General features: G+C 40.7%; 5 protein-coding genes across 6 annotated transcripts in view; 2 read left to right on the top strand and 3 right to left on the bottom strand.

Annotated features, from left to right (window-relative positions):
• Window positions 1-261, bottom strand: part of pear1 (platelet endothelial aggregation receptor 1) — a 45,111-nt gene extending 44,850 nt beyond the window's left edge. For both annotated transcript variants that reach the window (XM_062398795.1, XM_062398796.1), the window contains exon 1: window positions 130-261. The gene's annotated coding sequence lies outside the window, so the exon portion shown is untranslated. The remainder of the gene's footprint in view (window positions 1-129) is intronic.
• Window positions 262-2,973: 2,712 nt separating this feature from the next.
• gpatch4 (G patch domain containing 4) lies at window positions 2,974-7,195 on the top strand. The gene is made up of 8 exons (XM_062399307.1): window positions 2,974-3,103; window positions 3,922-4,002; window positions 4,093-4,166; window positions 4,249-4,341; window positions 4,534-4,647; window positions 4,858-4,973; window positions 5,389-5,439; window positions 5,557-7,195. The coding sequence occupies exons 2-8, from the start codon at window positions 3,924-3,926 to the stop codon at window positions 6,350-6,352; spliced, it is 1,323 nt and encodes a 440-aa protein (XP_062255291.1). The 5' UTR covers window positions 2,974-3,103; window positions 3,922-3,923; the 3' UTR covers window positions 6,353-7,195.
• An 80-nt stretch (window positions 7,196-7,275) lies between these two features.
• LOC133964958 (C-type lectin domain family 17, member A-like) lies at window positions 7,276-12,075 on the bottom strand. Its single transcript, XM_062399308.1, has 8 exons — window positions 11,879-12,075; window positions 11,703-11,787; window positions 11,498-11,563; window positions 10,749-11,042; window positions 9,746-9,949; window positions 9,228-9,382; window positions 8,892-9,007; window positions 7,276-8,385 (listed from the first exon to the last, which is right to left on the bottom strand). Exons 2-8 carry the CDS (start codon window positions 11,761-11,763, stop codon window positions 8,232-8,234), a joined length of 1,050 nt encoding a protein of 349 aa, XP_062255292.1. The 5' UTR covers window positions 11,764-11,787; window positions 11,879-12,075; the 3' UTR covers window positions 7,276-8,231.
• A 526-nt stretch (window positions 12,076-12,601) lies between these two features.
• LOC133964783 (macrophage mannose receptor 1-like) lies at window positions 12,602-20,598 on the bottom strand. Its single transcript, XM_062399023.1, has 14 exons — window positions 20,523-20,598; window positions 20,359-20,424; window positions 19,340-19,621; window positions 18,106-18,333; window positions 17,664-17,815; window positions 17,344-17,459; window positions 16,697-16,846; window positions 15,951-15,975; window positions 15,727-15,856; window positions 15,118-15,216; window positions 14,840-15,028; window positions 14,059-14,219; window positions 13,274-13,389; window positions 12,602-12,822 (listed from the first exon to the last, which is right to left on the bottom strand). The coding sequence occupies exons 1-14, from the start codon at window positions 20,581-20,583 to the stop codon at window positions 12,672-12,674; spliced, it is 1,926 nt and encodes a 641-aa protein (XP_062255007.1). The 5' UTR covers window positions 20,584-20,598; the 3' UTR covers window positions 12,602-12,671.
• Window positions 20,599-23,084: 2,486 nt separating this feature from the next.
• On the top strand, window positions 23,085-26,523 carry LOC133965117 (tetraspanin-13-like). The gene is made up of 6 exons (XM_062399521.1): window positions 23,085-23,283; window positions 24,421-24,588; window positions 24,797-24,877; window positions 25,596-25,709; window positions 25,796-25,912; window positions 26,246-26,523. Exons 1-6 carry the CDS (start codon window positions 23,221-23,223, stop codon window positions 26,318-26,320), a joined length of 618 nt encoding a protein of 205 aa, XP_062255505.1. The 5' UTR covers window positions 23,085-23,220; the 3' UTR covers window positions 26,321-26,523.
• Window positions 26,524-27,459: the final 936 nt, after the last annotated feature.

Here is a 27,459-nt window from a genome sequence, read left to right as displayed (position 1 = left end):
TATCAGTCGAGTCTATATGAACTAAACACACGTCCCATCGTAACTGTCACGACTAAAAGACACTTTTCCAAACTAATCACAAAACCTTCTGCTTGTTGTTCTTAAACATCCAGCAACAGTTTCACTCACCGGCCAACAGCGACTCCGCCGGGATCCTCTCTGTCGCTCTAATATTTCAATGTGACCCCAACTTCCATGGACGAAGGTGAGAGGAAGAGAAAAGAAAAGATTGTTTTAAAAACTCCCGACACTCGAAGCGCTGGAAAACAATGAGAAGTGTGCGGAGAGAGAGAGAGAGAGAGAGACACACTCAGAAAGAGAGAGAGAGACGAGTCGCATCCAAACGGGGGAGGGTCCTGAAGCGGAGCCAAGGAAAGTGGAAAAAAAGTGTGACAGCAGGGACTGAGGAGGAGGGAGAGAGAGGAGAGGAGGAGGAGAAAGGGGGGGGGGGGGGGGGGGAGAGGGATGAAGAAGAGGAGAGGAGGGGAGTAAAAGGAGGGATAGGGCAGAGAGGAGGTTTGGGGGAGGTAGAGACAGAGGGTGTGGTTTTTGTCTTCAGCAGTCCTGCAGAACTGTGTGTGTGTATGTGTATGTGTATGTGTGTGTGTGTGTGTGTGTTTGTGTGTGTGTGTGTGTGTGTGTGTGTGTGTGTGTGTGCGTGTGTGAGACAGATAGATAATTTTTAAGATTGTTGTTATTGTTTATTTTCTCATTGTCAATGGAAACACAACTTTAAACTCATCTACGATGGTTAAACTGGTCGTTTTAAATGTCAAGCTACTGGTCACCTCCACTGGTTTGGTCACTTTAAACAGATTCCAGATTCTGGATCTGCAGCTCTTCACTTCCATTCAGACAAACTGACTCAAGGCTGATTTTCAGTTCCTCCCTAAAAGTGATGGATGAGTTGAGGTCAGAGTTCTGTGCCGGTCAGACTAGTTCTGCTTCACCAAACCCTGATAACGTTTCGTCTACACACACCTGGATCGATGCTCGGAGGCCAAAGTGTCCACATACTTTTGTCTCAGTCTGTGTTTGCAGGGGGCGTCTGGTTGAGCCCTGTCAGCCATGATGACCAGCCTGTGCAGGGCGGGTGCTTCCCTCCCCTGCTGGGGACTGACACAGATAAACAATTCATGGACGGAGGCCTGGTGGCACAAACAGGATGGAAACCAAGAGCAGGGGGAAATGAAACCAGTGGGTTATACTGGGAAAAGCAGCGAAGTGGGGGGTGTCTTCAGGTTACTGTCACTTTTATGGACACACTCATTTAGGAGCAGGCACAAGGAAACAAATGAGAAGAGGAAGTATTAAGATGAGATGTAGAGAATAAACTTGGCTTTTCAAGTATTAAGTGGATTTTTTAAGACGATATCAAGCTGCTGAAGTTAGTACATGTGAGTCCTTCGACAAAATCATTATAGATTGCAAAAAAAAGAAAGAGGAGGTGACAGCTCCACAGAAGTTTAGGCCAAAATGTTGGAATCGCCCCCTGGAGGCTGGCTGCAGAATAGTTCATAGATCCTGCCTCCTCCATGTTTGCAGATGGGACATGCACCAAGCTAAAAAGTCAAAATACACTCTAAATATAATCTTTTTATAGGTAATGTCATTTAAGGTAGTTTTTTATAACGCTGATGATTGTTTTCTTCGACGTTGCCACAGCTCCTTCCCCCGATAGCTACTATGCAGACTCTGGCCCTGGCAGAGATCGCACAGTGGTAGGAAGAGGAGACATGTCGTTCATCTTTATTTACTTTCTATACACAGTTCAGAAAAAGAAACCACACTAACCTGAGAAGAACCCTGGCCGCTCACAGCTGTCAAAGACATTTGAACTTTATTCACAAAATGCAAAAAGAATGAATCTTCCTCTGATTTAGTTTGACTTTATTCTGGAAACGAAAAGGGAAACACAATTATTCCTGATCCTAATACTATTATTAAAAAGTGTAACGTTGGGCTGATGAATAAAATGTCAAGCAACAGATTAAAAAATCTTAACAAATCATTGTTTTAAAAAGATTTTGGGAGAAACTGCTCTAAAACTCTAAAAGCTCTAAAAGGTTGAAAACTTGAATTGTCAAACATTTCAAGGAAAGAGGTGATATCGTATCTGTCATTGTTTGGGAAGAATAAAGCTTAAATCTGTTTTCAGCAAAGTACGAGAATAACCTCTTGAAGGCAGATCCTGAATAATAACAAAACCTTTGTTGAATTATGAATCTGACATGTTGTGATCAGAGGGCAGCCATTAGAGCAGCTTTGATTCTTCATACAGATCTTAAACACTCCTTTATACTTCACAGGAATCGTTGCATTTTGTTGATTACATTTATTTTAGAAACACATTTTGTTGGTTTTAATATTAGCACCTGAGATTATTTTTGAAACAATAACGTATAGATTGTATTTGTCTGGCTGGTGTGAGATCACTGCCCCCTTCTGGCGAACTGGGGTTTTGTTGGTAATGAGATCTCTTGTTAAACATGGACAACATGAGAACAAATTTTAAAAACTGCAGATAAAACATTTTAGTGAAGATACAAACATTTTAAAGGATGGTGTGACGTGCTTATAAGAGCCCGGAGCTGCAGTAGGGCCAAACATGTTTCTGCCCTGGGGCCCAATGGGAGGTCAAAGTCTGTAATGATCAGTTTCATATGGATCTGTTTGCAACTTTCTAAATAGAAAATAAAATTAAACCAATTATTATTTTCAAATTTTACATTAGTATGAGTATTATTATTAAAGTGAACAATACCAAATCAGAAGGTTCCATATATAATCACGACTATAAAAACAGACCCAACTACTTAATTAGGTAACAAAGTAAAAATAAATAAATACACAAGTTTGAACTTTAGAACATTTAGTGTCTCAATTGGATTCACCATCATTTACCCAACAACACGTGTTAGTTCTACCGATTCACTGGAAATACCTCCAGAGAAGAAGAAAGCCTCCGTGGTGACGTGTTTCCGGTGTCATGTCAGCTTCCTGTCGGAGCCACATGTCCTGTAACTCTCTCTGTGATTGAATCTTTATGTTTTTACAGCCTCGTGGCTTTCAGTGAGGTTTTAATGCAGCAGGACATCGAGAGGTAAATGTGCTTTTTCCTTTTATTGTGTCAGTGTTGTGATTTAAAACTACCGCCGCGGACAGATCAGGACTAAAGCAGCCGAGCCTCCGGTTGGAGCCTCTGATGCTAACAAGCTAACATTCAGATTCATGTAGGATCTTTAATAGTTCACGTGACATACAGTCAACACGTCAGTGATCATGAACTGAAGACACAGACCAAGTTAATGCTTCTATAAGAAAGCCTCAGATCTACAGGTTGACATGAACCCTGCATGATTCCTACAGGTTGTATGTGTGTGCGTTTATTTTGAAACTCCTATTTAAACTGCATCCTGTGAGTTTGTTGTCTTTTTATTTATAGTTAGAATAAAGTTCATGGGTAAACATTAAAATATCAAGCCTTTACATTGTCATGAGGATTTGTTAATGACATCCTAGGAATGAATGAGAATTGTTTTTAAAAGATTCAACATACTTGTGTATAGGCTGTTTAGTATGAATGTATAATATCTGTAACCACGTACATGCAACCACGTAAAATTTTTCAATGTTTAATTTTATTTTAAAACGGGGAAATTTAGCTAAACTGTGTGATGTCATAATGTTGTGTTATAGAAAACTTGTGTTTTATACTTTTCCATGTGATTTATCATCTTGCTTCACCAGCTTCTGTCATTAGTCTTTCCACTTAAACCCTTTAATTTGCTATTTTCTGCCAAAATATCTGTTTAGTGCCACTTGTTGAAAGTCATTGTTGTATATTTAGCTCTAGAAATAAATCTCAAAACCAAATAAACTGTAGTTTTCAGTGGGTTCACATTTTACTGTCTCATGCAGAGATGGCAGAAGTTGTACCAGAGAAAAGTCGTGGCCTGAAGTTTGCCGAGCAGCAGCTCCTGCGTCACGGTTGGGAACAAGGTAAAGAACGTTGGCTCTGTTTTATTTGACCCACCCGACCTCCGCAGGGCGGCAGACCCAGGTCTCAGACCCAGTCCTCTCTGTCCTCAGGTAAAGGACTTGGCCGAGAGGAGAACGGCATCAGTGAAGCCATCAAGGTCAACGTGAAGTGCGGCAAAGGAGGAGTGAGTGTGCAATGATGCATGATGGGTATTCAACACATCTGTCAAATGATGTCAGTAGATTCACGTGTTGCTTGTCTTTTAGGTCGGCCACAAGGAAGGAGATCAGTTCACCTTCCACTGGTGGGATCATGTCTTCAATAAGGCCTCCTCCAGCCTGCAGGTGGAGTCTGATCAGGTAGGTGTCGCCTTCGCTCATGTGACCACACACTCAGACTCGAGGCCCTGTCTATATACTACAACTGAGAAAGTCATTATGTTTGGAGAAAAAAGTTGTGATTGAATGAGAAATCACCAATGTGACTTGTCGGTGAGCTGGTTTCAGTCTTAAACAGAAGCTGAACTGTTCCTGTTCCTCTGTGCGACTCAGGACGGCATTAAACTGACGAAAACGGTGGAAGAAGACGAAGATGGGATGATCTCCAATAAAAGACCACGGAAGGCCTGGCTGGCTAAAGACAAACTTTATGGATGCTTTGTCAAGGTAATCTGCTCTTATCTTTTCTTTGCACATTCAATATGTTTTGCTTTCATCTTTAAAGTGAGTATAACTGATCAGAACAACAGTCACCGCAGCTTTAGATGTTAAAATAGAAATCTTTGTTGTGTAGGACCTACAGCTTCGTGCCAGATCGTGATTCTGCTCTGAAATGACTCTGACGCTGTTTGATGTGTTTGGATGTTTCTCCCTCAGTCGGCCACTCTGCTGTCTGGTCAGGAGCAGCCGGAGCCCAAGGCGTCGGAGTCGGACGTCAGCAGCAGCTCAGACGAGGAGGACGACCGGAGACTGGATCTTTCCAGCACCACCAAGTAAGACCCTCCTCCCACACAGGTTCAAACTAGGAAGGTTTCTAGGATGGCTTCATTTTAGGCCGCCCTTTACAGATGTATGTCTGTAATAGACTCATATTGGCCACTTTTTATTGGCCAACTCATAAATCGGTCAGGTTTTAATTATAACTTTTTATTGAAATAGTTGTTTATACAGCCGTCTGTTCTAAAACGCCTAAAAGTTGAGTTTTAATTGTTAAAGTGTGGATCCTACTGTAATTGCAACTTAATCCATTCATTATATAATATGATAATTCCAGTGTTTTCTTATTGTCGGGTTTCATTACTTTATAATCAATAAGCTTTTAATTGATGCTTGACTTTATTGATAATTCTTGAAGGTTCTAGTTTATGATCATGTAATAAAATGTAAATAAATCATTGACACCAACAGGCTCTCTGATGCTGACCTGATGAAGGCTTGTGGAGGACGCACGGCTCACAAGTACGTTCATACCCTTACACAGAAATTAAGTGTTTAATGTGTTCAGTATAAATCACAGAACAGAACTATGTTATATTTCAACATGATCTAAATCTCTTTTGTGCTTGTGCTCTTCAGAGGAGCCAGACATGGACTGAACATGAGTGCCAAGTTAGCCCGGCTGGAGCAGCAGGAGGCTGAGTTCATGGCCAAGTACGGCAAGAAGAGCCAAGCACCCGCTGCCTCGCCGGTTTGTGGTAAACCAGCCCCACCGACCTCCAAGGCCGCTGATGAGCCAGTGGAGCGGCCGGAGGAGATGGCTGACAAAGCTCCGAGCACAAAGATGAAGAAGAAGAGGAAGAGCTCCACTCTGAGCCTTATCGAGGTGTCTGAAAGTCCTGGAGCGGATGCTAATCCCAAAAAGAAGAAAAAGAAAAAGAAAGCCGATGAAGGAATAACTGATGCAGTTTCCACGGAGGATGTGATCTGTGTAGAAAACGGTGAAACAGAACATTCTCACAAAACAAAGAGGAAACAAAAAAAGAAGAAGAAGAATAAAGCGGAGCAGAATGAAGAAGAAAGAACTACCTCCCCTGCTGCAGAGAGTGAGAGTCCGGAGGAGACGGCTGAGCTGCACTCAGTCACTCAAGTGAAGAAGAAGAAAAAGAAGAAGTCGTCTTCCAAGCATCACAGTGAAGTAGAGGAGCGTAATGAGACAGAATCCAGCCAATCAGAGCCGGCCCAGGACTGTGCTCCAAGAACCAAAAAGAGAAAAGCTGCAGTTTTAATGGAAGAAGCTGAAGTTGCAGAAGGAGAATCGACAGTAAAGCAAAAAAGGACAAAATGTAAAACGGACAAACCAGTGGTTGATGACAAAGTAAACGAGGAGGCGCCTGCTCCAAAGAAGAAGAAGAAAAAGAAGTGCAAAGAGTAGAACTGGACAAACACGGACTTTTATGAACAGAGTGATCATTACTGTTACTCAGCTTCAAAGTGCTTTAAAGGGCACTTATATTATAGCTCTATATAGCTATAACCAGAAATCTCTTCTTCTGCTTCTTCTTCACTGCTCTAAAAACAGTTCTTGCCAGTGCAGCTCAACTGCTGTTCTGGTGAAGAAGAGAGCGTTCGGTTTTATCTGCGTGAAGCTGTTCTACTTACAAAACGTGGTGTCAGATCGGTGCATGGCTTCACATGCCCGTCGGCGCCTGACCCGGTGTTTCCGCCAGTATCCCAAGTACTCTAGTACATCTGCAGTAATGAGATTACCTCCAGCTGTTGGGCCTCTTGTGCCGACTGAACGAGTTTTGAAGTTAAAAGAGCTTGTTGGGAAAATTCCAAGTGAGGAAATCGGGTCACGTTGATTATTTATTGCAGTTTTAAGACGGGGAAATTCCTGCTTTTTAGGATTGTTGGTTATTAAAATGAATTACGTGACATCAATTAATGTAATTTAATCCTGTAAATGATTGTTTTGACGATTCAGCTGATCTCCAGACTGCTGCCCAGCTTTTTTAAACTGACTCTTGAAATCACAGAGATGTTTTCATTTGTACTTTGGGTTAACGTGTTGACCTCGACATCGGAAATATGTGTTTTTAGCTGAGAATTCAATGACTTGAAGACTTTACATTTCATATTGTGCGTGAGTCAGTGTTGTTTCGGCACCACAGACCTACTCCTCTATGAAGGAGCTGAAATCTGCCGCTGCATTTGAGTACAAGGATAAACTACTAAGTTTGGATTGTATATGCAATGAATGATGTGTCACGTCAAACTGTGTGTGTGTGATTATTTCAGGGTAACAGATTTCATATTTCTTTATTCTCCATACTAAAAATTCAAAAAGAGTTCCAATTGCGAAAGGAAAAAATTTACTTGCAAATCATATAAATACAGGAAAAACTTTAAATGGTGTTTATGTAGAAACTACATCATTCCACATATCAAGTCTCCAGTTAGTCGACAGTGAAAAACACAGTTTAAAACAGCATCAAAAATATTCTCAGTTCAACAGGATCAGTATATAAATGTTGTAACTGTGACCTTTAGAGTTCAGGATCTTACAACCTTAAAAATCACAGATTATTTCCTCTGTGGTCACACGTCCTGTGACCTCGGCTCTGTACCTGTCACCACTCAGAGGTTGCGACAGGTCGGGAAGGACATCAGCTTGTGTGTCAACACTTGAGTTTACAACAGATTAGACTCGAATGTGACAAAACAACCTTATTTAACACTGACTCTGTAATATGAAGCGTGCAGAATTCATCTCGACATTTGTTCTGTAAAACCACTAACTTGTGTCAGACGACAGTTTGCAAAACGCAAACTTCCGGAGTTTCACGTACACAACATGCAACACGTCGGACACAAGAACAGATCATTTGTTACAACAGTTTACAAATTTTTACTGGAGATCTGAAAACACAAATCCTAAATCAGTGACTCAGTAGTAGACTCGATAGTCTAAGCAAAAGTCATTAATATTAAATTGACCGACAAGTCAAATCTCCAACCTCCATCGCAACAGATCTTAAACCTTCGGTGAAAATCAGGTTGTGGCTTCTTGTCTCTACACTTTTCACACATTAAAATATATTCATCCAAATTGATCGTACACAGTAGCTTATAAAAACACAAAATCATAGATATATAGAATGAACACTTGCTCGCCAAACACAGTTTGTTTTTTTCCTTGTGTTGCATCCACTATTTTGTGTGTGCGTGTGCATTTACATTATCCAAACTGGTGCAACCGTTTTGTAAAATGTAATTTGCCAGCAGAGTTTGGAACAAGAAAACCCAATATGCTAACTGACTGGAGTCCTGATGAGGGCTTCATGCTCACAGATGAATTTGTTCTTCATCATCCCCTTTGCTGGGCCCCAGCTGGCTGTTGCATTATGCGTAGGGAATGTCATCGCATATGTACCACCGTAAATAAATTTCGTCTGATTCCAGTACCTGCAAACACAGTACATACTCATCAGTACCTCTAATAACTTTACAGATAATACCAACTAACTCCAATGGCCCTCAATGGGTTAAAGGAAAACTCATGTACTCCGACAATCTGAAACTAATTTATGAACCAATACATCCCATCATAAATGGATCTTCACCAGTTGCTGGCTGCAGGACTTTGTTCTCGGTTTGTTAAGTATTCCCCAGGAAATTAAGGAATATGTTCAAGAACGCCCTCTCGCAATGTTAAAGAAAGTGAGAGAACATCCATGGATCCCTACCAAAGTATTTTGAGGTTCTCCCCTCACTCATCCCACATCCTTTACCAAGGTCTGTGGAAATCCGTTGTTTTTAGGAAAACAAGCAAACCAACAAACAGATGGGTGAAAACATAACACAGGGCTGATGTCTGCGAGTGTGTTATTGGTTATTTGACTGCTGGGCTGTACTGGTCATGTGAGACCTGAAAGATGCTCAGTTTCAGATGCCCTAACTCTAACTCTTACCCCTCAGTCTCATTGCGTCCATCAATCCAGATCCACGTGTCCTCAATTTGACGCAATCCCATCCAGTATCCATGAAATTCGTCGTAGTAGTACTTGGTCTGATTATTGATGAATTCCTGAAAGTGATCATCACAAACTTCTCAGTGTTGACAGTGAGAAAACATTAAAATCCCTCCACCTCCCAAATGTTTGATTTTACAAAACACAATTGTTTCCAGTTGAATTTTGTTTGCAATGTGAATATGCAGCGTTTCTTAATCAGCAAAATATTGCTATCCAATTTAAAAATAGATTTAAAACTCTGTGTTATTGTGGCTTTAAGACAAAGGAGCTCACCTGCTCTTGTAAACTCTCGACAACAACCAAGTCTCCAACAAGGTCTTGACAAAATGTTCGTGCCCGCTCCCATACGTACCAGGGATTGGATGGCTTATAAAACAGGTAGCAGTGATCCTGGAACGGAATCCAACTCTCCCGGCACGGCTGACAGTCTGTACTCATGAAATAAGGAAGAAGCAGAGAAATGTTATTGTAAGAACAGACAAGCTTCTTCTGCATCCAAGAGACCAAAGAGAAATAACATACATAGTAAATAAATATTTAATATCTCCAATTTAAGTTTGACACATTACAATCGCTGCCATAGTTAAACACAATAGTTTTCGAGGCTCGGCAACGGCTACTGACATTTACACTTAATTATATGAGCACGGCAGATTTGAGTTATTACATCAAATAAACATATATATCTATATTCTCAGTGTATATCTGTGAGTTTAGGGCTGGACTCACTGTGTGGTTGTACAAATAAATATATTAAAAGCTAAATAAATGCAGTCCCTTTATATACTCACTTTTGTCTGGGCAGAATGAACTGACTGGGAAGTTTTGGAACGTCATGATGACTCCGAGCGTCCTGTTGAGATCATCTCTGTCTCGGGTCAGCACCTCGGTCTCGTTCGCTAGGATTTCTTTCTGCATCACCAGCTGATGAATTTCCTTCTCGAGGTGGATGACGTTTTCTGCGACAGCTTCCTGGGCCTTCATGACCCCGAAGACTGCAGTGGTGGTGTGAAAGAGATGGCACACTGGTCAGACCAGTGGATACAAGTGGAGAAATATTCTCTTCCATTAGCCCAATTGCTTTACCCCTGAACCTTTTTAAAAATCCTTTCCTACCCATCATTGACAAAAGAATTATCATTATTATTATCAATATAACAATTATTTATGATACCCTATTATACCCTTTACTTGAAAACAATGTGTCCCACTTTCCAACTCGTTTCTTTTCAGAGAACTGGACCTTTAGTGTCTGTATTTAAAGACACAGCCGATTATGTGCTCTCCAATGTCAAATTGTCCTCCACACTGATAACAACATTTTAAACTGAAAATTCTGAAAATGTGGCGTCCCTGACATTTATTTACAATTGCAGACGTAGATATCGGATCTGATATTTAAAAATGTTACTGGATAGATACTGTGTTGATCGTCAGGGTAAGTTAGGATTGCCAACATGGCCTCTTTTTCAATTATTAAATTTCATATTCACATTCATCTACCTTTATTAGCTTTTTTTTCAGATTTAACTTTAAACTGCTCCTATTGAGTGAGGACAGCTGGAGCCAGGGTTTCTGTTAAGCTGAGGAATCCGTGTAGAGATGTATGGTATTGTTTAGAAAATACTGTGCAGGAGGAAGTGGACACTTCAACATTACTAATCCAAAGTCAACGGTAAAATACAGTTCACAAAAAGCTGAGCTCACTCACTCATCTCTTCTTTATTGTGTGTGTTTCCCAGACGTGATGTGAGCTGCTTCATTAAAAACTCAGTCTGTTGAAATCAAACTCACTGTAGATGATGACGCCGATGCACGCCATGAGCAGGACGCAGAGAATCCCCAAACACACCAGCAGCAGGACAAAGTGCCGGGAGTGTGCCGCTGCTGCTCCTCCAGCTGCTGCTCCTCCAGCTGCTGCTCCTCCTGCTGCTCCTCCAGCTGCTGCTGCTCCTCCAGCTGCTGCTGCTCCTCCAGCTGCTGCTGCTCCTCCAGTTGCTGCTGCTCCTCCACTTGCTGCTGTTCCTCCAGCTGCTGCTCCTCCAGCTGCTGCTCCTCCAGCTGCTACTGTTCCTCCAGCTGCTTTTACTGATGGTAGTGAAAATATTCCAATTCATTATCAACATTAATATGGATATACCTGTGACCTGTGCATATTCTGACACTCCATATGACTTAAAACAAAGTAGCAGCTTGATTGAAAAGGAAACCAAGTTCTACACACAAGAGTCAAGCAACACAATTATAGTCATAACCATAGCAGATACAATAAAATGGGGAGAGCGTGGCCTAGGGGATAGAGCGGGTGCTCTGCAACAAGAAGGTTGCCAGTTCGAATCCCACTCTATCCCATCTGCATGCCTAAGTGTCCTTGGTAAGACACTGAACCCCTAAATGGCCCCTTAAAATGCTGAGTGTTCTAGCATAAGTCGCTTTGGATAAAAGCGTCAGCTAAATGACATGTAATGTAATGTTTGATGGTTCAGTAACTGACTATGGAGAAAGTTCAGGAGAAGCAAATTTGAAAAATTCCGATAACTTACTGGTTCCAGTCGCTGCAGGAACTTTAGATTTAACTGTAGAATAAATTGTAGAGTCCTCATCGTTTTCTGGTTGATAAAAAAAAACAAAAAGTTAAAAATATATTGCATGGGAATTTAACAAGTAAGATTTATAATTGTTGTTAAGTAGTGAGGTTAAATATTGAGGTGGTTCGTTCTATCAATTCATTTCATAGGAGTCACTTACCTTTCTGAGGACTACCACCATTTTTGAAAACCACAGAAGCATAATTGAGTTCTTCCTCCATCCTTAAACTCCGTTCATCACCGTTCTTGTCTCAGTGCAGAGAAGGAGAGCAGGTTTGTTCAAAAGAGCTGTGGCCGATTGAAAGTGTTGACCGAACAACGACACCTCCACCCTACCTCATAGAGAACAAATGAGGTTCCTCTTCCTTCAGCACCTAACACGTAAACCGCAGTTTCTCAATTTACATATGACATGTTCTTTCTGGACGAAGCTGCAGCTTGTTTTTACACACGGTTTGAGTTGTCCCTTCCCAGTTGGACGTCTGGAACTGAGGAAGTTATCAAAGTCAGTGTTTTGTCATGTTTTTTATTCAGCAAAACGGGTTTGTTTGCTCACAGTGTCCTGGACCTTTGACCAGCAGATTCTACTCAGGCCATTATTGGGTCACAGTGAATATTCTCTGGCAAATTTCAAAAGATCCCATGTTGCACTTTCGCATTTGAATAAAGTTGGAAAGTTGACCGACCTGTTTGTCTGTGTCAGTCCGATTTAGGGAAATAGAAAACACTGCTGCAGTTAACAAGAGGACTTGGAGAATATATATATTCGTCTGTGACTGCGACAGACTGCTGGTCGGTAGTTTATTAAAAGTTTATATATGTTGAACGTATCATATGTCCAAGTTGCACCAATATCGATAGTGACCTCCCATATTTACAGTTTGTGCTCCACATACAGACAGAATCAGTAGGTTCATAGATAGATAACAAACAAAATTGACATTTAAAGGTCAATGCTCTTTCTTATCTTTTTCATTTAGTATGAACAAAACAATGTTTGTTGGACCAAACCCTTTGAATAAATGTGTCAAACACAAATGAGTGAAAAAAAAAGCCACGTTTTTTACAGCTTAATATTTAATTTTTATTTGTCACAAGTTAAATAAACTATTTGAACAGAAATTGCTTCCTAATCCGATTTGATTAAGGCTCTTGTTTCACAGATCCAGCGTTTCAGCATGCTGCACCTCAACCGGTCCCAGTTGGCCAGCTTATCGGCCCGAGGTAAACTTAGAGCACAAGGCCCTCTGTGCAACTCCATTGGTCCTTCTACCCAGTACCTAGTGGAGACAGAAAAGATTCAGAGGAGAAGATTCACACCATTCACAGCAAGTTATAAGCAACTTTAACTTAGCTTAGCTTAGCATGAAGACTTCATGAAACCATAGACTGTACATAAAGATAAAAGATGTGTCTCCACTTCCTCCCACTATTCAGAAATAAGGAGGAAACACAAGATATCACTAAATTCCACAAACTGAACCTTTAACTTGTACTTTGACTTTTTAGTTTGGTTCATGTTCCATCCACTAAAACGTGGCCCTCTGTTCACTTCCAAGGTGTGAGGGCGGGGGGGAAGAATGAAACATTTACTTCCTGTGGCAAATCGCAGCATGGCTTCGCTGGGAGTAAATCACCCGCTTGTTTGGGGTAATGGTAACGTGTCTGAGCTGGGGCCAGGCTCGTTCTTATTAAAATGACATGAGAGGTGTTTGATTAGTTTGTTTTTACTGGAAGGTGACGTTGGTTCCATCCACCCACATCCATGTTTCCTTGTACTTCTTCAATCCAATCCAATAGGCGTGAGTTTCATCATTATAGGCCATAGTGTGGTTGTTGATGAATTCCTACATTTGTGAGAAAGGTGTGAGAGAAGTCATCTGTCATGTGTCCACAATGATAGGACAATATCATCGAGGAAGATGAAAAAATAATGTGAAATACCGATGAACATTAAAAAGGTTTCAGTCAGGGTTAGAGACACGTGAAATGGAATTTAATTTACACAATTATAAAGTATGTCTTCACTCTAAATATTCAAATAAATGTTCACACACTTTTGAAAAGCATTTATCTCCATCTCTAGTAACTAGGTATATTTATTCCTTTACGTTTTAAAGTACTACATGTATCTTGACAGCTGGAATTACAAGGTACTTTTCAAATAAAGATTTTACTTTAACTTACTTTTACTATAAAATACAGTAAGTGTGTGTAATCTCAGATGTTTGGTGTCAATAGTAAACAATCACTTACACTTTTAATAAACCATTCAAAGTCCAAAAATGATCAAATATTTATATATTCCACAAGTTGGGAAACCATACATACATAAAATTATAATATTGATAATTAACAAGTACTCATCTTATCTTATGGTATTATGTCATATCAAATTGTATCTTACTAGCCTCATTGTGGTACTTGTACTAAAGTAAAAGACCTGATCACATCCTCTAACCCTGATCCATGAGGACCGAGATGTGTGTGAGTGAAATCGATAGAATCGGTCTTGCCTGTTCCTCCAAACTTTCAATCACGACCAGATCTGCTTCCTCTGTTCTGCAGAACTCACGACTGTTCCACCAATTATACAGAGGTTGTTGATTATTCGGTTCGGAAAAAAGGTAGCAGCTCGATTGAAATGGAATCCAGCCGCCCAGGCAAGTTCTACACACTGTCAGACAAGAGTCAAGCAACACAATAATAGATATAACCACAGCTGTTTACTGTATATATCAAAATATTTATATACAATGCATTTTATAATATATATGAGTGTAGAAACTAATCTGTCTAAACAAGTAATTGCACTCAAATTAAACATGACACAATAAAACAGTAAACACTCCCATCATATTCCCATTAGGCATCTTACATTCAATCAAGTTGCGTCAAATTTCACACGCTAAAATATATCTCTAAAAGAAGAAAGAACGACTTCCCCTGCTGCAGAGAGCGAGAGTCCAGAGGAGACGGCTGAGCTGCACTCTCTATATGTCCTCTAAATGTGTTGTTTACAGTTGTATATATTAGTATATATTAGTAGTATAGATCATTTTTAAGCCCATGTCTCATCCTCCACACAAAACACCATTAGGTAGATTTAGCATAAACCCGCTGACAAAGAAGGTGACCAACACACAGAGGTGAAAACACACTGTCCTGGACGAGGGTCATGAAATTAGGATAACAAAAACTAACATTTACAATTTAGGAGCTTAAAGCTTTGAGGTTTGAGGAATGGAAACACTGGAAAAACATCATCTTTGCATCAAAAGGGAGGTGTTTTTTCACCTTTCTCTGGGCAGTGGGTTGCCACTGGGAAGGTTTGGTACTGGAGGATGGCCTCCATGGTCCAGCTGAGTCCATCTCTCTCTCTGCTCAGCTCCCTGCTCCGTCTCTCCAAGTCGTCCTTCTCCTTCCGCAGCTGCCGATTTTGAGCTGCAGCATTTTGCAAGTAGCGCTCTGACGTGAGGGATGTCGCTGCAGAACAGGAAAGATTTACTGTCTCTGTCTCTCAGTCAGTCAGGGTCAAAGGTCAGTGGAGAGCAGGGACAGACAGACGGACTCACTTCTGAGGGCGATGGCGACCGACACCAGGACGACGCAGATGATCCCGAACGCTGCTGTCACCAGGGGCAGCAGAGTGCGCAGGACTGTCTTCCCTGTTTCTAAAAGAACAACAACAAACAATCAAGTTATTAAGTTAATTGAAATATCATGTATATAGATGTCAAATCAAAAGATTAATAAGTTATTAAATCACTTCTTAAACCCATGCTTTTAGAGACACTTTTATTATTTTTACATACATTTATTTGCTCCTCATGTAAAGTGTTCGTCTTCTTCTCATGTTCATATTCTTTTTATTTGTATTCATATGAATCTGTCTTCTTATCACTTGTATTTATTAATGTGTGAATGAGTTTCCTGTGACTGTCAAAGCATTTTGTAAACCCCGTTTTCAAACGTGCTAGATAAAAAAGGCTAAAATTATAACGTAACAATACAAATATATGAAATGCATTTATAGTTCCTACTTGTGGCTACAGTTTGTCACAATATATTGGTATAAATGTGAATAACAGTCACATTAAGTCAAATCTGTAGTGAAGTGCAATACGTGAGCATCAGATTCCTCAAGTAGAATAAAAACTTCAGAATATAAGACTTTCACTTACCGCCCATCTTGGAAGATGCTCTGACGTGATTCGGTTCTTGCCCCATTGTTTTCAGTTTTAAGGTAACTGTTGGTGTTAACATGTCAGAGACAGAAGCTGACTGCCTGCAGCTGGTTGATGGGGTCGGCCGTCACTGGCTGTGTGGAAACCAACAGTGAAAACACAGTTTCTCTCCGGTCCCCAGCTGCTCAATGCACATTGGCGTTTGTGGGTTGTTGTGGTACGTTGCAAAAAGAGGCGCGGTCCTGACTGTAGTCCGGTTTCAGAGAAGTCAACTGAGGCTGATTTCAGGAGCTCACCTTCCTCTTTTTGGGGAGAATGTTGTGAAACAGTAATTTCTTTCTTTAACTTACTTGCTGCTTTTATTTTGAAGAGCCCATGTTTATTTCTTAACATGTTAATACAAATACTTCATGAAGGATCCCCCCAAAAGTGAAGCTAAAGCGTCCCCATCGCCCTCTAATGGACATGGAGCAACTAAAAATTCACAGATTGTTCTTCTCACACTGATGTTTGTTTAACTGTAAATTTTTATGACAAGTTGGTTTTAGGTTTTTATTGATGATATAAAAACAAGGGGAAACATTATGATTGACAGCTGAGACTGACTCACGACTACACTCTGGTGTCAAATGAGGTTATCGTCACAAGATGGCAGAATCAACATGCAGGACATTTTGTATATACATTTTTGTAAATTACCAAATAATAATAAGTGTGGAGACCAGGTTGTGGCTTCTTGTCTTTACACTTTTCACACATTACAATATATTCATCCAAATTGATCTTACATAGTAGCTAATAAAAATGCATTTTAACACAAAATCATAGATACATAAAATTAACACTTATGTTGTATCCATTATGTTTTGTGTGTCTGCGTGTGCACTTAAATGTTCCAAACGCTGGTGGAACAGTTCAGTAAATTTTCATTTGCATGGAAAGTTTGGAACGAGTAAACCCAATATGCTAAGTGACTGGAGTCCTGATGAGGGCTTCATGCTCACAGATGAATTTGTTCTGCATTAAACACCAAGCTGGGCCCCAGCTGGCTGCCGCATTATTCCCAGAGAATGTCATCGCACATTTACCAGTGTTAACTTTCGTCTGATTCCAGTGCCTGCAAACACAGAACATACTCATCAGTACCTCTAATAACTTCACAGATAATACCAACTAACTCCAATGGCCCTCAAAGGGTTAAAGGAAAACTCAAGTACTCCGACAATCTGAAACCTAATTTATGAACCAATACATCCCATCATAAATAGATCTTCACCAGTTGCTGGCTGCAGGACTTTGTTCTCGGTTTATTAAGTATTCCCCAGGAAATTAAGGAATATGTTCAAGAACAGCCTCTCGCAATGATAAAGAAAGTGAGAGAACATCCATGGATCCCTACCAAAGTATTTTGAGGTTCTCCCCTCACTGATCCCACATCCTTTACCAAGGTCTGTGGAAATCCGTAGTTTTTAGGTAATCTTGCTTACAAACAAGCAAACCCACAAACAGATCTCTGAAAACATAACACAGGGCTGATGTATGCGAGTGTGTTATTGGTTATTTGAGCCGTTCTGGTCATGTGAGACCTGAAAGATGCTCAGTTTCAATTCTTACCCCTCAGTCTCATTGCGTCCATCAATCCAGATCCACTTGTTGTCAATTTGATGCAATCCCATCCAGTATCCATGATCATAGTCGTGGTAGTACTCTGTGTGATTATTGATGAATTCCTGAAAGTGATCATCACAAACTTTCACACTTATCAGCGTTGACAGTGAGAAAACATTCAAATCCCTCCACCTCCCATATGTTTGATTTTACAAAACACAATTGTTTCCAGTTGAATTTGGTTTGCAATGTAAAAATTTTGCTATTTAATTTAATAGTCTATTTAAAACTCTGTATTATTGTGTCTTTAAGACGATGGAGCTCACCTGCTCTTGTAAACTGTCGACAACAACCAGGTCTGCGTTAGGTCGACAAATTGTTCGTGCTTCCTCCCATGTCTTCCAACGAGGGGGTTTGTCATAAAACAGGTAGCAGTGATCCTGGAAAGGAATCCAACTCTTCCGGCACGGCTGACACTCTGTACTCAAGAAAGAAGCCAAGACATATAAGTTAAATATCACCAATTTAACTTTGACACATTACAATCGCTGCCATAGTTAAAATCACTGACATTTACATTTTATTATATGAGCATGGCAGATTTAAGCTATTACTTAAAATAAACACATCTATATTCTCAGTGTATAACTGTGTGTTTAGGGCTGGACTCACTGTGTGGTTGTATATATATATATATATATATATATATAAAGCACTTTGAGTGGTTGTTGAGAAAGCTTAATAAATGCAGTCCCTTTATATACTCACTTTTGTCTGGGCAAAATTTATTGACTGGGAAGTTTTGGAACGTCATGATGACTCCGAGCGTCCTGTTGAGATAATCTCTGTCTCGGGTCAGCACCTCGGTCTCATTCACTAGGATTTCTTTCTCCATCATCAGCCGCTGATTTTCCTTCTCGAGGTGGATGACGTTTTTCTTCTCGAGGTGGATGACGTTATCTGCGACAGCTTCCTGGGCCTTCATGACCCCACAGACTGCAGTGGTGGTGGGAAAGAGATGGCACACTGGTCAGTCCAGTGGACACACGCTTTACCCCTGAACCCTTTTAAAAATCCTCTCCTACCCATCATTGATTTCAAGGCTTTTGTCGTGTGGCAGTCTCAATTTTTCTTTATTTGATTTCACCATGGAGTTGGCTTACAATCAAGCCAACTCCAAAATACCTCAAAAGCTAAGATATAACAACATCAAAACGATTAAAAGAATTATCCATATTATTTTCAACATAACAATTATTTGTGATACCCTATTATACCCTTTTCTTGAAAACAATATATCCCACTTTCCAACTCGTTTCTTTTCAGAGAACTGGACCTTCAGTGTCTGGATTTAAAGACGTCAAGATGTCCAATTGTCCTGAAACGCAGCAGCAGATAAGGTTTTAAAATGTTTCCTCCTCACAGACAACAACATTTTAAACTGAAGATTCTGAAAATGTGGCGTCCCTGACATTTATTGACCTATCACAACTGCCGATATCAAATCTGACATAAAAATGTTACAGGATTGATACTGTGTTGATAGTCAGAGTAAGTTAGGATTGCTTACATGGCCTCCTTTTAATTTATTATGTTTACTGTTGAACCCATTCATCTATCAATTACCTTTTTTTCCAATTTTACTTTAAACTGCTCCTATTGAATGAGGGTGGCTGGATCCAGGGTTTCTGTTTAACTGAAAATCTGACAATAATATTACTATAAATAACTCTAATAACCTTTAAGTCTCTGTAAGTTGATTTTAATTAGAAGTGCACCAAAATTGACTGATTCCAATGGCTGCTGAGGAATCCGTGTAGAGATGTATGGTATTGTTCAGAACATACTGTGCAGGAGGAAGTGGACACTTGTACACTACTTATACAAAGTCAACAGTAAAAAACAGTTCACAAATAGCTGAGCTCACTCACTCATCTCTTCTTTATTGGTGTGTTTCCCAATTGTGATGATAAAAAACTCAGTCGGTCGAAACCAAACTCACTGTAGATGATGACGCCGATGCACGCCATGAGCAGGACGCAGAGAATCCCCAAACACACCAGCAGCAGGACAAAGTGCCGGGAGTGTGCCGCTGATGCTGCTCCAGCTGCTGCTCCTCCAGCTGCTGCTCCAGCGGCTGCTCCTCCTCCTGCTGCTCCTCCAGCTGCTCCTCCAGCTGCTGCTCCTCCAGCTGCTGCTCCAGCTGCTGCTGCTCCTCCAGCTGCTCCTCCTCCTGCTGTTCCTTCACCTGCTCCAGCTGCTACTGTTCCTCCAGCTGCTTTTACTGATGGTAGTGAAAATATTCCAATTCATTTTAAACATTATTATGGATATACCTGTGACCTGTGTATATTCTGACACTCCATATGACTTGACCTATATGTTATTGTTTTTTAAAGCAACACCACACAAATGTTTTAGTTCAGTAACTTTGACTATGGAGATGTTCCCTCTTTCATTCTCACTCCCCCACCCTGAACACCTACTCTTGCTCTATGTATTCACAGTTAAGGCCGGCGCATGCTTCTGCGTGTTCAGGGAGCCTTGCGTGCTTGCGTGCGTCGCCCAATTTTTCTAACTATACGACAAAGCTACGCAAGCCTCACGCAGCCCGCAAGGCTGTGATTGGTCTGCTAACTACACATTTTGGCCGCCAAAAAAAGGCTATGAGGAGCATGTGGTTAAACAGTCGACGACGACTGCAGCGTCTCTAAGGCCATCTCCGACTATAAAACATTACTCCGCCTAATGTTCTGGCGGTGAACTGCTTTGCAACACACGCAACCCTTGGAGAAGCATGAATGAAAACGTGTCCGTCGACACAGCTGCGTGAAAAGCCGCAGACGCAGAAGCATGCGCCGGCCTTTAAACAGCGCTATATACAGAAAAAGCTCCAAACATTCAAGGCTGTTATGAAAATGTTTTAGAAAGTTCAGGAGGAGCAAATTTAGATTTATTTTCAGATTTTGCAACATCACATTTGAAGAATTCACAAATTTGCACTTTTCTCCCATAACTTACTTGTTCCAGTCGCTGCAGGAACTTTAGATTGAACTGTAGAATAAATTGTAGAGTCCTCATCGTTTTCTAGTTGATTTAAAAAAATAAATTAAAATCTATTGCTTGGAAATATAACAAGTAAGATTTATTATTGTTGTTATAGGAGTTTCATAGGAGTCACTTACCTTTCTGAGGACTACCACCATTTTTAAAAACCACAGTAGCATAATTGAGTTCTTCCTCCATCACTACACTCCGTTCATCACCGTTCTTGTGTCAGTGCAGAGAAGGAGAGCAGGTTTGTTCAAATGAACTTTGGCGGATGATTGAAAGTGTTGACCGAACGACAACGCCGCCCTATAGAGAACAAACGAGGTTCCTCTTCCTTCAGCAACTTACATGTAAACTGCAATGTCTCAATTTGCATATGGCAGGTTTTTACTGGACGAAGCTGCAGCTTGTTTTTACACACGGTGTGAGTTGTCCCTTCTCAGTTGGACGTCTGGAACTGAGGAAGTTATCAAAGTCAGTGTTTTGTCATGTTTTTTATTCAGCAAAACGGGTTCGTTAGCTCACAGTGTCCTGGACATTTGACCAGCAGATTCTAATCAGGCCATTAATGGGTCACAGTAAATATTCTTATGCAGATCCCATGTTTTACTTTTGCATATCGAGGAATAAAGTTGGAAAGTTGATCGACTTGTTTGAATGTCTGTGTCAGTCCGATTTATGGAAATAGAAAACAAAAGATCAAGCCGATCTGCTGCTGGTTTTGACCCAGTTGCAAACCACTGCTGCAGTTAAACCGAGGACGAAGAAGAAGATATTTTCATCTGTGACTGCGACAAACTGCTGGTCACCAGTTTATTAAAAGTTTATATAAAAGGTCAATTTTCTTCCTTATCTTTTTCATTTACTATAAACAAAACAATGTTTGTCGGACCAAACCCTTTGAATAAATGTGTAAAACACAAATGAGTGAAAAAATGGCAGCACCAAAACCTGTTCCAGTTGGCCAGTTTATCGGCACGAGGTAAACTTAGAGCACAAGGCCCCCGGTGCAAGTCCATTGCTCCTTCTACCCAGTACCTAGTGGAGACAGAAAAGATTCAGACGAGAAGATTCACACCATTCTCAGGAAGTTATGAGCAACTTTAACTTAGCTTAGCTTGGTGGAGACTTGAAACAAAAGACTGTACATAAAGATAAAGGATTTATCTCCACTTCCTCCCACTATTAAGAAATAAGGAGGAAACACGAACGGAGCCATCCGGCTCATTTGGAGTCATTTGGTGTTCAGCTGCAACATGTAACTTCACCACTAGATGTCACTAAATTCCACACACTGAACCGTTAACGTGTACTTTGACTTTTTAGTTTGGTTTATGTTCCATCCACTAACACGGAGGAGGTGGGCTTTATAACCTATGCTGCAGCAAGCCACTTTGTTGCTTCATACATAGGGAGCCAATGTTTCAGAGGTGAAACGTTGCCTTCTGTTCACTTCCAAGGTGTGAGGGCGGGGGGGACGAATAAAGCATTTAATTCTTGCCCCATTGTTTTCAGTTTTAAGGTAACTGTTGGTGTTAACATGTCAGAGACAGAAGCTGACTGCCTGCAGCTGGTTGAATGGGGTCGGCCGTCACTGGCTGTGTGGAAACCAACAGTGAAAACACAGTTTCTCTCCGGTCCCCAGCTGCTCAATGCACATTGGCGTTTGTGGGTTGTTGTGGTACGTTGCAAAAAGAGGCGCGGTCCTGACTGTAGTCCGGTTTCAGAGAAGTCAACTGAGGCTGATTTCATGAGCTCACCTTCCTCTTTTTGGGGAGAATGTTGTGAAACAGTAATTTCTTTCTTTTTCTTTGGTTGTTATTGGGCAGGCTGCTTTTATTTTGAAGAGCCCATTTTTATTTCTTAACATGTCAATACAAATACTGATCTGTGTATAAAGATGGACGTCATGAAGGATCCCCCCAAAACTTAGGCTAAAGCGTCCCCATCGCCCTCTAATGGACATGGAGCAACTAAAAAGTCACATGTCAAATAAAAGAACCAAAGATGGTTTGTGTCATTTCAGATTGTTCTTCTCACGCTGATGTTTGTTTAAATGTAAAGTTTTACAATGAAGATTGATTAGGGTTTTTATTTGAGGATATAAAAACAAGGGGAAACATTATGACTGACAGCTGAGACTGACTCACGACTAGACTCTGGTGTCAAATGAAGCAGCATCAGCATGCAGGACATTTAGTAAATAACCACATATAAATTAGTGTCAAAGTAAATGAGAAGAAATGTTTTCTGCTGCTCTGATGTCGGACAACCATGTTAATGAAATGCTGACGATACACCATCTTCTAGAAACTATTTAGCCACCAGGGGGAGCCATAGGGAGCTGTCATCATAAGTAAAATCCACCTGTCATTCAAGTGAAGTGAACATTAACACAACTTTGAAACACAATAAAATTCACACGAACAAAACTTGTTCTGTTGTGATGTGAAATTTGAAAAAATAAAAGATAATTTACCGTTTTACCAATCGATATTTTGTATTGTTTTTATTTATATTCTTTCAATATAGGATTAAAGTATAGAAGTTAGGTTCCGTCATCTCTCTCAAGCTCAGAATGATCCGGGTTAATGTTCAACTCGATAATAACACCGATGATTTCCATGCGTGACTCGTGCGTAACAGAGGCTGTGGACGAATCAGCGCGCAGGATGTGTCCAGGAAACGCTCCCCGGTTTGGTCTCTGCCTCCTTCAGACCAGCAGGGACCAGGAGCCGGGCACGATCGAGCCGCACTCGGCCTCTCTCGGGAAGACGAAGGACCCAGAGATCTCTTGAATCCGGATCCGTGAGGACCGTGTGCGGAGCCGCGATGGTTTGTGGAGGATACGTCTGCACCAAGAACGCACTGTGCGCGCTCAACATACTTTATGTCGTGAGTAGAAGTTCACAGCTGTTACATCGCAGGACGAAATGTTGGGGAGGCTCAGTGGGACTCGTGAGAATGAAGAAGATGTAGTTTGTTCTTTGCTGTGGAGCAGGTGGTGTAGGTGTAGGTGTAGGAAGTGACCAGGCCCAGTTAATGGCAGCCACTTGCTGCTTGCACCGTTTGTGGTATCTTTACACAGAGATTAGAAGAAGTACTTCGGCACATGAAGTATAAATACCTCTGTCTGCTTCTGTATAAACCAACAACAACCTATTTCTACTGTTTTTTGTTTCCATGTATAATCACTTTAACAAACATCTGTCGACACTAATCTTTATCCTGTTGTTTTTAAGATAAAAAACTAATAGCATTTTATTGTAATGTCCTGAATTATATGTGGAAACTTTGGAGCTGCTCTACATTTGACTGAGAAGTAAACTAAAATAATAAAAAACATAGCATGTAAAGACAAAGCCAGTTTCTTCATAAAGGTTCAAATAGATCTTATTTAGATCGAGCCGATTACAAGTAAAATTCCAGCAATAGATTTTATTAGAGCTGAAACAATTTCTCATTAATTATGTAGTCTATTGACAGGGTTGTTATTTAGCAAATTTAATAATTCTATTTAACTGAAAAAAGACATTGGAGAGTTTGTTCTTTAGTTCTTATATCCACCTCTAAACCATAATAACTATATTTAGCAACTTTACTTTCCTCTTTTCCTCTTGTTTAATATACGTCCATATCAGAAAAGATGGGGACACAGTGAAGTTTGGCTCCTAAACCAAAAGACAAGTTGAATCCTTTTATCACTTAGCAAAATTACTATGACATCATAAACTTCCCATGATAATTTTAGTGTAAAATGCGATATATATATATATATATGTGACATTTGATCATAAATACTTTTGTATATTGCTTGTTACATAAACCACTGTCCCTCAAATACATTGAACTATTATAGTACTCTTCATCTTGATGATTTTACTCAGAATAACAGAGAAGAACTGAGAGAAAGAGATGAATTGTCAAACTTGTGTTTTCTTTAGTGTTGACTGGACGTTTGCTGAGTTTAGAGCTGAGAGCAAGTTGCATCTGTTCCTTTTCTAAAGCATTTATCTGACACTGGCACTTTAGTTGGTGAGTTTGCTGCTGATCGGAGGGGCCGCCTGGGGGAAATGGTTCGGCCTGGTCTCAAGCTTCCAGGTGGTGGCCGGCGTCATTGGCGTGGGCAGCTTCCTGTTCCTGGTTGCCTTCGTGGGTCTGTGCGGCGCCCTGAAGCACCACCAGGTCCTGCTCTTCTTTGTATCCTTTGGCCCGGGGAGTCGCCCCACACGTGCCAACGGGCGTTTGTGTGACCAGGCTGGATGAAAAGCAAACAAGCCGAAGCTCTCAGAGGGTTTTACTCCTCTGTTGAGCCTGTGGTCTGAGGTTTTTGTTGTGTAGCAGTAACACAATGAGACTGTTTTCGGTTGATTTGATCTGATGTAGATTTTTCCTGAACACGATCCAGTACATGATGATTCTGTTCCTCGTGTTCGTGGTGCAGTTCGCGGTGTCCTGTGCTTGCCTGGCCCTGAATAAAGACCAACAGGTACGTTCCTTTGGTCTGTGCTGACAATTAGAATTATATTGTTACATTTTTATATATTATCTATTATTATTTATTCTTTTTTTTTTGCAGTAATGCATCTTGACATTGTTTCCATCCGCCAATAAACCGAACAACATTTCAGAAATAAATAATAACTAAAACTTTATTTCTATAGTTCTTATCTAAAGATGGTTGCAAAGTGCTTTCCAAAATACATGGAAATAAAACAAAACAAGAGAAACAAAAGGATGTAAACATGAATGCATCGACATTATAAATAAGCAAAATCATAGATATTATACAGAAATTAGTCTTTTTATAGATTAAGTACTTTTACTCGGCTGGATTTTCACACTCCATGTTCGGAAACCTCCTCACGAGGCCCCATGTCAATAACTTTCTGCCAAAAGCTTCACAACTTTACAGGTTTGGTTGGAGAACCGAACATCTAAATTAAAACTTTACTCGTTTATTATTATTAATGTGGACAGATTGCAGAAGAGAATTAGTTTGGTTTGATGAAGGGCCCCCGGGTCCCTTCTCCTGGGGGTCAACCAGGGCCCTACACCATGACACTGCTGCTTCTGTGACAGAGCTGAATGCTTCGTCCGTCCATGTTGACTTTGGTGGCTCAGTTTACGGCCTCATCCTGCTGCCGGATGTTCTCCATCTTTTAGTTACAGGACACACAACCTGTGTGTGTGACTTTCGTTCACAGAACCATCTGCTGGAGATCGGCTGGAACAAATCCGAGGCCACTCAACTGGACGTGGAGAAAACGCTCAACTGCTGCGGCTACTCCAGCTTCAACTACAACGGCACCTGTGCTGCTGTGAGTGAATCGTGTGGATGTGGATTTGATGTGAACGTGTCTCTGGGAGATATTGAATTTTCCTCCTTTTCTTCCTCTTCTTGCAGACTTGCTTTAAAGACCCGTCACCAGCTTGTGAAACCTGCTCAAACATCATCCAGCGGTATGCCGGAGAGGTGCTGCGGTTTGTGGGCGGTGTCGGGCTCTTCTTCAGCTTTACAGAGGTCAGTGAAATGCCATAGTGACAAAGCTAACACGTTTTACACCAGTGGAATTTGGTGTGAGACAGGAGCTGATCATAGACTCCTCTTCCTCCCACTGTCAAGAAATGAAGCCAAAACATACCAGAGTTTTGCGCAGTATGCTAGCGATCAGGGATTTGAGACTTTGTGGTTATGTTTGATTTAAGGAAAGACCTAAGGTTCATATAAGATGGACGATGCATCTCAATTTCCTCTCACTATCGAGAAATGAATTCAACTTTGGAGGCAACCATCATGTCGGTCATCTTTAAACAGTCTGTAATGAAGATGACCGTTGTCTGTGTTTCCTTTCAGATCTTCGGAGTTTGGCTCGCCCACAGATACAGAAATCTCAAAGATCCCCGATCAAACCCTGGAGCCTTTCTATAGCCAGGCACAGATGAATACATTGCACTGCTGAATAACTGTCCCCATATATAACCTGTATATCTGTTTTAATGTAAGGCAGAAAAAAAAAGAAAGTTGTATGGGTCTTATCAGGGCCTTTATCTCTTCTCTAAATCTTTGCTGCTCAATTACTCTCATTTAAATTATGTACGTTTTGATGCTGGAAATAAATGTTGTGTCTTTAAGTTGGTTAGTGCACTTATTTACTGCTGTCAGTAAGAGTTGGAGAAGATCGTTATCACTCAAATGTCTGTATGGAGCCTGGAGCTGGAGCTAGCAGACAACTAGCTTAGCTTAAGACCTTGAAGCGGAGGAGAGCAGTTAGCATGGCTCCGTCCAAAGTTAACTAAATGGACACGTTTATGCTTATTGTTGATAGACACATGCTTCTGTATCTGTCTTATTAATCTAAATAATAAAACGACCAAACTCTTAGAAGATAGAAGATCTGCAGGGAGGTTGTGTGCCGGATGATTTCCAGGTGGTAGCATTGACACACTGAACACACTCACACCTCCTATGGAACTGGAATGCTATCAATTCAGGTTATGCGGTTGTGACCTCATTCCGAAGTCCCGAGACCCGATTGTCATTTGTCTTTCGGCCTTTTCTTGGCGCTTCAACCATAAGACCCACAATACAAACCATTACAATTTGTTTTTTTCACATGACCTTTGACCTTTAGCTGCGTCCTTCTGCTTCGTCACAGAAGCTCACAGCGACTGTGTTTAGTCACCACGCAAACACACACACACACCTTGTGCAAATAAAACGCAGGGTAGTACCACGAGTGTAGCACCACTCCTAGATAAGCATTTCACAGGTGAACACACAGAGACACAAACACACACACACACACACGCTCTGCAGACAGTGGATTTGTGTTGGACTTGCAGGAAAATATTAAAATTTAGTCCAATCTGTTCCAGCTCGATATTATCAAACCAACATTTTTGTTTTGTTTGTGTATTTTATTGCTCTTTGATTTGAATAAAAAAAAAATTACAATCTGATTGTAATTAACTTAATCATGTCCCATAATATTTATTCTCTCATGGTTTGTAATTTCCCCTAAATGGTCTAAAATAAAACAAGTAAGAAATGAAATGCAGAGTTGTTTT

The sequence above is a fragment of the Platichthys flesus genome, chromosome 11 (assembly GCF_949316205.1).
Source record: "Platichthys flesus chromosome 11, fPlaFle2.1, whole genome shotgun sequence".
In the NCBI taxonomy this organism is placed as follows: domain Eukaryota; kingdom Metazoa; phylum Chordata; class Actinopteri; order Pleuronectiformes; family Pleuronectidae; genus Platichthys; species Platichthys flesus.
Note: the sequence above shows the minus strand (reverse complement) of the source record. Positions and strands in the feature narration are given on the sequence as shown.